Source organism: Dermochelys coriacea, chromosome 9 (assembly GCF_009764565.3).
Source record: "Dermochelys coriacea isolate rDerCor1 chromosome 9, rDerCor1.pri.v4, whole genome shotgun sequence".
NCBI lineage: Eukaryota > Metazoa > Chordata > Testudines > Dermochelyidae > Dermochelys > Dermochelys coriacea.
In genome coordinates this window covers 46,256,545-46,268,374 of record NC_050076.1, presented here as the reverse complement: position 1 = coordinate 46,268,374, position 11,830 = coordinate 46,256,545, and the positions used below count along the sequence as shown (strand labels likewise).

General features: G+C 43.6%; 1 protein-coding gene across 6 annotated transcripts in view; it reads right to left on the bottom strand.

Annotated features, from left to right (window-relative positions):
* Window positions 1-2,892: 2,892 nt before the first annotated feature.
* Window positions 2,893-11,830, bottom strand: part of ARHGEF4 (Rho guanine nucleotide exchange factor 4) — a 329,416-nt gene continuing 320,478 nt past the window's right edge. For all 6 annotated transcript variants that reach the window (XM_043492843.1, XM_038416530.2, XM_043492842.1 and 3 more), the window contains 2 exons: window positions 11,609-11,686; window positions 2,893-8,420 (listed from right to left, as the gene is read on the bottom strand). In XM_043492843.1, coding sequence (XP_043348778.1) covers window positions 8,263-8,420; window positions 11,609-11,686 — 236 coding nt within the window. In that variant the 3' untranslated portion in view covers window positions 2,893-8,262. The remainder of the gene's footprint in view (window positions 8,421-11,608; window positions 11,687-11,830) is intronic.

Below are 11,830 nucleotides of genomic sequence, written 5' to 3'. Positions count from 1 at the left end.
TGCAGAATAACAGCCCACCATGTACTGGGGTGGGAGTACAAAGTAGTTGCAGGGACAAAAATGACAGTGAATCTAAGTAAGCAGGACAAGCAGCCTTCAGCAGAACACAAGTCCCTGTCAAAGCTGTGCTTTTTTAAAATATCACAGCTCATGATTGTGGAAGGAGACAGGAGATGGGGTGGGTAGAAGGATTAAATGTGATGCGAGATGTTAATCCCACAGCAGGAAGGAGATTGAAAACTGTGGATAGTGAGTGGGTATAAACCAGGCCAGGAAACCAGAATTCTTTTGCTTCTCATGAGTCTGAAATTATGCAGCAGCTAACACAGATAACACAAGCGAAATAGAGTTTGTGGCTCAGAAATGTACTCTTTAAACATGCTGTATGCAAACCCCACCCCATCACCCCCAAATTGGAACCTGTACACAGCACTCCTCTGAAGCAGCATATGATGGAAATGCAGATGTGGACACTCCGGTTCCTGCCAAGTAATGTTTTTGGTTCACTTTGGAATGAAATTATGAACTGGTGGAGTTGCAGTCAGTGGTGACTGAAATGAGTTGCACTGATTTTCACTCTGCTGCTTTGGAAAATTGATTTCCCCTCACCCCCTAACTAGGTAAATAAAACGTTGCATCTCACTCGACTGTCCCAAACACTTATTTTTAAATTAAAATCTATCAACTCAAGACCTTATTCTTTAATCCATTACTTACCGAACTCCCTGATCTTGCAGCCCTGCTTAGCACTGCAAACTCTGTTGGGCAGGGACCACCTTTGTGTTGGAATAATTATATGTAGTCCCATTAGGTTACATTGGGCAATTAGTGAAGAGGGGTTGTAGGATTACCCCTGAGTGTTTAAAGCATAAATATGGGCTGTTCTTAGCGCACTAAAAGTTACTGCAATCTCACACTCCCTGTTCCAACATTTAATGTGATGCAATAATCTCATTAGCAGGCATGTGGCTAAGCTTGCCAAGAGAGCAATGCAAAGAGAGGTAGTTTCAACAACATGGTCAAATTAGATGTATTAGCACTCTGATATTTGCATTAGCCCTGGCACAAAGCAATCTATTTCATGGGATCAGTTTGCTTTAATTAAAACAAAAAAAATTTGAATCCCAGGCAATCAATATAATGGATATTTCACTGAAAATATAACCCACCAACAGTGATTTGCCATACATGCTTAATTCCACTGCTAGTAAAGGATCTAATCCTGCTGCACCAAACAGCAATTCAGTGGGGGCAACCTGAGGCCCTAATACTTTCCTTCAGTTCTCAAAATTAAAACTCTTAGTTTTCCAGAGAGGATAGAGTAACAGCAAATACCCCGGACTACTGAACCGGGAGTGGAAATTTCTGCTTACGAAGTCACAAAAGTTAGTCAAAAGTGCCTCTTACTTTTATTTGCCTCCATTCTTGGTTGACCAACTTGACCCATTGCGGCCCGGCTTTTTGACCCCACAGCTATTATTAAGTGAAGCACTTCTCAAAGTCACAGGCCCAATGGGCCTCAAGCTAGACATCGAAATGTGTGGTGACTTCAAAATTGGCTGCATCGCAGGGTCACAGGTAACAAGTCATGGGATGCAAGTATTGCAGCGTGATGCATCTTGAGCAATTGGAACTGTTGACTCCTTACGGATGGGGAATATGCCTTCTTGAAATAGACAAGAGCACAAGCTTCCATACTCTTCAGCTGCAGCACAAAACCAAAAAGCTCCACTACTTAGACTAGGCAGATTCATGTAAAAGTTCAGCTCCTATTTGCCATGGAAATTCATCAGTTCATTATTTTCTTTGCTTTTGTTCTGGTAGGAAGTCTCATTCTAATGTACATCTTCCAAAAAGTTGTGGTGAACCTATGGAACCATGAAGCTTAGGTCTGGCTACAGCACCTACTCTAACATTTTCAGTCCACATAGTCATCATTCCCAGCTAGTGAGCTTACCTAGGAAGATCAGTCAGTCAGATGTTCTAAACAGAAGAGAGATTTCTTGGTAACCACACAAAGTCCACATTACACTGGCCACTTCAAGAAATTCTCATGCAGTCTTTTAACCAATTCACACATTTAAACCATTCCCACTCCTCCCCTCCACCATAAGTAAAGTCTGGACCAGTTGTACTCTAATATTAATGCATATTTTTCCTGTAGCTTCTGACAGGGAGATCCCACTTGGTGAGCACACTGAATTGTCTCACTAAAAACCAGATGGCAAGTGTTTTTCCAAGATAACGGCTCAGAAAAATTCTAAGCCAGGCCAAATCCCTCTTATCTTCCTCAAGTGAGTAACCCAGTTTTGCAGTACATGAAGGAGTAGACTCTTTGGTCTGCAATCTTGAATGGGCCACTGATATTAAAGACAGGTGCTTCTGTCCAGATAGGACTGGCATGTGAAAATACAGATTTCTATGTTTGCTAAGGTGATAGGCTCATCTCTGGAGTAGAAAGACTAGCCCCTAGGTCCCTGCTGGGATTGCCCAAATTCTTGTTATATTTATAAAGTGCCTAGCACAATCTGGTCTTGGCCTCTACGTGCTACTGCATGCAACCAACAACAGTCAAAAGCCATGGCTTGTTCTTCTCAGGCATAATTGTCAACATAATTGTTCATACCACCTCTCCCCTATATTAAATAAACCTTGGTGACTGCTTGAAGAAAAAGCTACTCTTTTCCACTGAACTGTTGCTGATGCACTAGAAAACATGTTCCACTGTTAAGAAAGTAGATAATGTTCTTAAATCTGCTGGGTATATACAAACACTTCACCCCTCCCCCCCCCAGTTGGCACTGTAAATTGAATGATAACTCCTACCCAAGTATCAGGCTCCAGCATGGGAGGAGAAAATAAAACTCACTTTTAAAAATAAAAGAATGTGGATGATTGTGTGATTTTGACCTTTACCCAATAATGCAGGAGAAAATTTCTGACTTTAATCATAGCAAACCAGTCTATTTCATACATAGGTATCTGATAACACAATGGTCCATTCATGAAGGAATAGGTCTTGTATGATTAGAGAACACTGAATTATTACGGGATATAAAAGAAGACAAGGATTGACAGTTACTTGTTAAAATTCTGCCCATGTAAACTGGTTTCTATCCATTAGCTGCTATGTGAATTTGCTATATCATATATACACATGTTGGGGCATGGGAAGAAATCTTGGAAAAAAAATGAGTCAGATCCTTGTCTCAGTCATACAACTATCAATACTGGAACTCCACTGAAAACAGAGCTAAACTCTGATTCTACTCAACGGCAAAGCTCCCGTTTTCTTCAATGTGACCAATATGTATCCCTAATGTTAGGCTTAAACGGAGGTCAGCCTCTAGTCTTTGATGTTTCTTACAAGGCTAAAATTACAGCTGAAGGAACTCTTTAAATATCATCAGTGACAGCGGACAATTAAGCAGAACACCCCTTTCTACCAGAAATAAATTACAAGTACTCAATACAATATATAAAAAGGGACACCATTTGGCTGCACTAATCTATCTTGGCATCTATTAGAAAAGAGATGTCTAGAAAAGGATTCTCTTCACAAATAGTTGTAGTGTGCGCTAACTAGGTGTGAACCAAGACAGGTAAAACAGTTAAAACTCTTCAGATTATGTCTATGAGGACAATAGGAAAGCAAATCACTTAAAAAATTGTTTTTTCAAGACTCTTCCTCTCCCTTAGACTGGTTCTATACTTCAGTGGAATTACTGCTATTTATAGCAGTGTACAAAGTTAGCCTACATCCCAAGGCTGACTGGCTTTAGAAATTAAAACCGAGTTTAAAACCAGGCCAAACCAGCTCCCCAGACTATGTATTATGAAACGGTCATGGTCAGAAAATCATCACTTACATGCCAACTTATTTTCTTCCTGGCCAATCAAAACAGACATATTGCGGGGGCTGGGGGAAAGGGGAAGAGGTGCAGACATGAAGGGTAAACAGAAAAAGAACAGTGCTGTCTGTCAAGCTGAATCTTTCTGCAACACAATCCAGCTCTGGCTGTGATAATCCCGTGGAGTGAAGTGTGGCAACCTAAATGCCGCAAGGATGCTTCAAGGCAGGAAATCACCATCAGCTCAGTTAAATGAGCTAGGGAACTGGGAGATCAACATGACTCCTCTTCTAATTGGTGGATAAAGGGCCCTTTTCTACAATCCTGATTTCTGTGAGTAATTCCATTGCTATAATGTGATTCAATTCCCTAGCCATGTGAATCCCAAAGGCAGTATGTGTGTGGGGAACGATGACTCGTGACATCCATTGCAAGCATGTATGTCATAGATGAAGCCCAGTGCAGCAGTAACATGGTTACTGCTGTGATAAAGCAGCAGGCAGAACATTAACCCCAGAGGAAAGGATTGTTACCAAGGTGAATGTTGAGTGGTTCAAAATGTTAGGATGAAGTCATATTTTCAGGCCCCCACCCTACAGGGACTTGTGATCATGTTGAAAGCCAGTTTCTAATGTGGCTGTAGTAGTCTGGAGTATCTACATAATTCACCCCTACCAGTGGTAACAATGTTCAAGGGATTAGTGTAGATACAGCCTAGCCCAGCTTCTTAACAGAGTTTGTAATCATGCCGGCCGTAGGCCCTGTGGGAAAATCCTGGGGCCCTGTGGGAACATGCACTGATAATACCATATGCTAATGCTTCTTCAGCTCCACCAGTGGTAGCAACGTTAGGGGCCCTAGTGTGATGGCTGCAGGTTTTAACACCATCTCAGGTAAGCCAGCACTGAACAGGTCTGATTGGTGTTAGGCTGCTGTCAGTGTGTTTAGTACCATAGTCGTTAGACCTTCCCAGGGACGCGCCCTTTAAAAGAAACCGTGCAGCAGCCCAGCTCCATGAGCGCTTCCTAGGTTGCTAACTCAGGGGTACCTGTGTAAGCAACTGTGAGACATGATTAGAAAATGTAGACAGGGCCTAACATAGACAGGGCCTAGGCATTTATGTTCACAGTCTACAATGTACTCAAAAGCCCGAGGCTGGATCACATTAGTTGTCCTTAAGGCAAGTTAATAGTGAATAAGGCTTCAGATTTTGGCTTATATAGAGACAGGCTCAGTAAAAGCCATACTAGCCTTGAGCATTCAACAGCAGCAGCACTAATGTAGACTGACTGCTGGTGTTTTCATCAGTATGCCATCTAGACCTACTCTGAACAAAGTCGGACCAGTGGTAATTCCATTTTTAGGTCTCTAACTGCTGGCACAGACATTTCTTCTTAGCAAGTCTTTGCTAAGGGCCAAGTCTATGCCTGGGTTCTAGCTGAGTGGCTGGCTGAGGAAAAAATCCATGTCCATTCATGGCCAGTGAAACCATGCATGCTCCAACCAGATGACCCTGGTGTTAGGACGTGGCTGTAGCTAGCTTAGTTCTGGTTCCCATAGCGAGTCGGAGTACAAAGTTGGATGGGCAAGAGGAAACCAGCAGGAAGACTATTGTTAGGTATTGCAACCAAGAGAAGCAAAAGGCCAAAGCATTAGTAAATTAAATATTTCCGGCTGTAAGCTTAGGTTAGTTGATTATTAAAAGAAATGAGACGAGGTGGGTGAGGTGTAACATCTCATTATGTCAACTTCTTTGGGTGGAAGGGACACATTTTTGAGCTTCACAGAGTTCTTCCTCAGATCTGGAGAAGATAACCAGAGTGTCATAATCAAGTTAGGTCCAATAAAAGCTATTACCTCCCCTACCATGTGTATCTCACAGCCTGGGTCCAACACGGCTACAGCAACACTGCAAACAAGTATTAAAAGGAATGCTTGTTCACACCAATAATCATCAGGGAGTGTTATTCTGAATATAGTAAAGTTTTCTAAGGGACCTGTTTACCTGTTGTTAAAGAGACATTTGCAGAAGTGACAGACTATGCCTCTGCAATTAATTTCATTGGTGCAATGTTGCCCAGACAATCAGAAGGTCAGTTTTGAGGACCCTTTTGAAATTTGGCTCTGTCGTGGTATTTAAACCTTACGCTTTCCCCATGACTCAGAAAAATTACCTTGTGCAGAGATCTGTCCTTCAGCTGAAAAGCTCAACTTTCACAGAAAGGATTGCAAAATAAGGATCTCCTGGGCCTGAGGAAATTGCGCGTGTCTGCAATTACAAAGGGTCGTGACCTTTGCAGCAAGTTCATAGAAAGGCCACGCCCCATGACGGTCTCTGTACTGGGCTATACAGCTGCTGGATGGCTACATATGAGCTCTCTTAGGCAATATTTTACATCTTGGAACGGCGTTCCCATCTCATTCCTCACAGGAGTGAGAGGCAAAACAGAAAGCCAAAGCTAAGGCATCCACTGCAGCTTATTTAAATAAAATGTATCAATAGGAAATGGACCATCATGAATGATGCACTTGCTTTGAAGTGCCCGGCTGATGTCAGGAAATTCAGTGCAGTAACCTATCAAGGGATAGGACAGGAATTTGGAAGATGGCCTTTAATTCCACTGGCAGCCTTGAGCACTCAATTCCAACCAACTAGCATATTTCCAGGCTCCTCTGTATCTCTCGACAGATATGCCATCCCCAGGAGGACTTTGAAAGATGCCACTTCCAGAGTGGCCTCTAGTGACACATGACCACCTATGTAGCAAGGAGAACAAGCAGCTAGGATTGTGAGAAGGCCGAATGAGGACCACACCGACAGACATGTATGCGTAAGACACAAACACTGGTTGTAAGTCACTTTTACAAGTTTCTTTATGAAATTAAACGTAGCCCCTGGTGAGGGGAAAGATATAGTGCAAGAATGACTTTGTACATGCTACTGAATTCAGATATCCCTGGATAACCAGACTTCAGTCAGCTACAGTATCAGCAAACGTTGGAACTCTGAGCTTTGCAGACAGTTAGTGCTTACTCACAATAGCAACACGCTGGAACGAATGGGTGTTTTCCTTCCAACCACCCGCAACTTCTCCTAAGCTACGGAATTCAGTCCTTATGGCTTCTAACGCTTTCACTATTGTAAGGCGAATCTTTCCTTTTACTAACCAAGGATTAAATGAATTCTTTTTGGCCACAGTTTACAAACCTGCCTGCCTATTGCTAAGCTCTCAATTCCACAGTTAGGTACCTTATAAATGGCCTGATTTCTTTTTTCAAAGGTGCAGGCGACCTGGAATACACCTTGATATGCGGGGTTTGGATGTGTTCTCTGGTTTGGAAAAATCCATCCATTGTATGAAGGTGCTCAGCTGTGGAGTTAGGACCCTAACTTAAGGGAATTAAGTTTGCAAATACTGGCCTTTGTTTTTTGTTAACAGAAAAAAAGAAAGACAGACAAAACAGGCATCAAGTTAACAACATCTGACAGGACTGATTACAAACTTACAAAATACACAGTTCTGTATTTGCCATAAATAAACACATTACAAACGTTGAACATTTTCATTGGCCAGGAAATATGGCAGAGTGACGGTGGGAAAAGTCTAAGGAGTTGAAAACAGTACTTATTTTAGGCACATTTTTTTCCTAACTCATTTTTTTTTTACATAACTCAAAGAAAATCAACTAAATTGCAAGATGCGCGTACTTCACTCATGCTGTGGGTTTGATTGGCACCATTTACCGGACTATGGTTCGACGGTGTGTTGACCTAAGGGAAAGAAAAAGGGCACAGCGATATCATTGTTGCCTTCTCTGAGTGCCAGTAAAGGCTAATCAGTCTGTTAAACATGTAGTAAAATCATTTCTTTGAAGATGAACTCGGGGATTGGGGCAGTAAAAGGAAGGGTTTAGTCCCCCCAAAAGTGCATCACATCAGCAACAATGAACCATGGTTCTGAGCATGCTCAGTAGACACCAAGCAGGCAGGTGTTGGAATGGACAAACTGCCATCTCTGCATGGGCAGCCGTGTTGGCTGAAGGCCAGAGTCTCTCTGGCAGTTGTCAGCAATAATGTTCACAGCTGGGAGGATTGGTTCAAGATGCAGCTGACAACAAGGGTAAGATGAAAAATAGTTCAGGCTCCATCCTGTCGTGATCTCTTCCTGGGGGTTTGTATGGCTCCCGAGCATTGTGCAGGGATGGCTCACTTCGACTGGCACAAAAACACGCAAGTGTCCCACTTCGGACCCATTCAAGTACAGTCAGTCTGCAGAATAAATAGGGAAGGAAGGAGCATGCGCCATCCTTTGCAAACAGAGGGGTGGAAGAGCCGGGGGTCCATCATCTGGAACTGATGGCTAAAGTGCTTTTCTCAGAAGGGATTCAGGCACAAATAGGGGGCTGCCCCTCACTTCCGAAAGGGCGTCAGCCTGCTGATGTTCTGCCAGAAGTTCGAGGGCTTGCGCTTGGGTTCTGCCAGCATGAAGACTTGCTGCTGGGGGAGATTGGTAGGCAGGGTAGGGTGCTTCTGGCGCATCAGAAAGTCATAGTAGGGCCTGGTGACAGCTGTTAAGACAATGAGACAGGGAAGAGCAAACATTAGACTGGTACAGTCCCGTGGCTGATTCCCACACAGTCATTCTCAAAGCGGAGGCAGAGTTAGCCATAATATGTAATAGCCAGTTACAGATGACTCTGTTTTGAGTTATCTAACCTCAAAGGCAGTTCGGGGATTAAGCCAATAGTCTGGGAGTGCCCCAAATGTTGATTGGAATTCAGAGCTGCTCACATGCCCTCAGAATGTTGCCCGCAGCCACGCTCAGCAATGTGAGGACAAAGCTTGACACTTAAGGCATGTCTACACTGCAAAGGAAAACCCTCAGCAAGCTGTACCAGCCAACTTGGGCTCTCAGAGCAGTTTCATTTGCAGTGTAGACTTCCGAGATACAACCCGAGCTCTGGGACCCTCCCACCTCGCAAGGTCCTAGAACCCAGGCTCCAGCCCGAGCCTGGAAGTCTACACTGCAATGAAACAGCCACAAAGCCCAAGCCTGAGTCAACTGGTACGGGCCTGCTACGAATTTTTCTTTGCAGTGTAGACATGCCATTACAGTGCTCTACTGCTGACAAACTTAAATGGCACCCAATTCTGAATGCTTGGGAGACTGGTGAACTGACCCGTACCCGTGCACATTAGCCAGGGCTGTGTGGCAGGTTGTAAATATGCAAGTATTTATAAATGTTTAAACGTTGTAAAGTCTTAGTGAATAGTGGGCCCAGTCCATAGCATTTAGATATAGATCTGAATTTGGAAGCCCTTGGGGTTCAGTAGTGTTTGGAGTTAGGGGCTTGTCTAGACTACAAACACTATAATGGCACAGCTACGGCACTGCATCCATAGCGCCACAGTATAACAATGCAAGCGGTTTTTCCATCACTGTAGTTAATCCAACAGGCGGTAGCTAGGTTGACAAAAGAATTCCTCCTCAACCTAGTGCTGTCTATGCTGGGGCTCAGATCCATTTAACTACTTCTTTCGGGTGAATTTTACACATCCCTGAGCGACCTCGCTAGGTTGACCTAAGTTTTCGGTGTAGATCAGGCCTTGGTTCGCTGCACTAGAGAGAGACTGGGCAGCCTATGCCAACTGGATCTGGCTCCTGTTTCCAAACTCCCATGATACTTGGCAATATCCGGCTCCAAGTCTGGGTTACAGCCGAACTGTCCTTCTCGGATTTTTGCAGGGTTGTGCAATAAACTGCCAGCATGTGTTTAATTCCCCTCACAGTACCCAAGGTTAAACAGTCGCCTTTGGAAGAACCACAGAAAGGTAAGAGACTGAATTCCTTGGCAAGCTACAGTAGAGGGAGTGCAGCCACAAAGTCTGGCTTCCCACGGCGGTTATGTGAATCTTCGCCTGGACGTAGCATCCATGATGAAGGACAGGAAAGGCATAAGGAGGGAAACTTCCCTGCAACTCATAGAGCTCATCCTCCCTTCGGCTACTGCTAAATCTCCCTTGTTAGGCTGCTGCTTTCTGTCTTTGGCGCCTGCAGATACTACTGAAGAACACATCATCTGCATCTAGCCTATCCCCATGTACAGCAAAGGGCAGGTATTTAATTAACTGTTCTATTGTGGTAGCACCAACACTGTGCCAAATATCACACAAACATACAGAGAGAATGTCCCTGCCCCAAAGACCTCAACCTAAACACCCCTTTTCACTTCCCCAGGAGTTCCCCTAAAACTCCTCGTCATTATTCCTGCAAGCTGCTCCATTCAAATTGCTTGGAGACCTGGCTTCTAGGGCTGAGAGGGGGATTCCAGTCTCCAGCCAGATGCCATCCAACTCATCAGCAGAAGCTGCCAATTGTATTTAGCTACCTTGAACTGTACTACGGGTTTTGGAAAATGAACCAATGATTAGACACACACAGAATGGCCCTTGCAGCCAGGAAATACTGGGTTGCTGAATCTCACTGGCTTAGCTAAGGCTGCCAAGTCTTCAACCTGGTGAGAGCTGCTGGGGACTGTCCTCAACTTCCCACCTCTCTGAGCCTACCAGCTGGCCTGTCCCAGAGCATTGTTATCATCACTTGATTGACACTAATCACCTGCAGTAAAATCAACTTGTTCAGGGAAAATTTCCATATAATGGGAGGTAATAGAAAAATACAGTACTGAGTAATTTCCACAGCTCGGAGATAGTTCAATTAATGTCACGAGGATCCTATTTCCTTGTCATGACTCTTTTTCTGTATTTTCTTTCTCATCAGTCAGTGATGAAGGCTGATCCAGCAAAAATATTACATACCCATAAAACTGCATTTCCTAGTTTACCTAGGAGACAATAGCTCTCAATGTGATAGTAGGCAGTTAGTGAGGTGTTAGTCACCCCCATCTTTAGCATTCCTGTTCAACCCCAGTGGAACAAGACCAACCAGTGGAAATCCTTAGTCATTTCCCTCTTAAAAGTATGAGTAGGGAGCTGGATCAAAGTTTGTGACAAGTCACATCTCCCATCCAGCTAAGAGGGGTTATTGACTGGATGGCACTAGGGTCTGATTTATTTTCAAGGTCTACAGTCGCTGTGAGATTCCTTAGCATTGTGTTTAGCTGTGGACTCCTACTGGGATCGGAATTGGAGGTTAACTCTTAACCCTGTGTTCTTTATTTAATACTGAAATTCTACCTTAACCCACGGAATAACTAACTGTAAATATTGTTATAAACAAAAATAACGTCACTGGGAAGTTACGCTGAAACATTGCTCACCTGTTTATTGACAAGGTCAGATTGCTTAATAGGGGGGCATGTTTATAGGTGAATCTGGATTTTTATTTAAACGTGACTTCACTAAAATATTTGTTTTCCGAACTGTATGAGCTGATCCGATTTACAGTTTGTATTTTTTACTCCTCATTTTGATCAAGTTTGTTCCTAGGCTCCATAAACCCAGAGTGACAGAAAATTAGGATGGCTATTGCTAAAACAGGGGCAATTGCTTCTCATTCATTTCCCTGCCCAGTTTTTTTCTCCACCATACCAAGTGACCCCTCTGCCAGTGGAATAAAGATCTTAAAACCTACCCCCCACACAGTGGTAGGAGAAGAGTAACATTTACCAAGCTCCCAAAGATGAACAAGCTGGGGGAGGGGACAATTAATGCATTGATCAGCCCAAGCTTATTTGAAGTAAGTACTTTTAGATGTACTGATGTGCTTAGGAAAAAAAGAAAGGGCCACGCTCACCCTTAGGCTTTCCAGTGTGGTGCTGTTTGTTGGCATTCAGCATTGCCTGCTTCTTCTGCACCTCTGTGATTGAAAAACCTTAAAGACAAAACCGAACCTGTTAGCAGCTGTACCGCTTAGGGCTTCACCTAGTTCCTCCTACAAACAGCAGGGCTCACGCACAGATCAGAAGAGGGAAGTGTGACCATGAACACATCACTATGGATTTGATTGTGCTCTTCA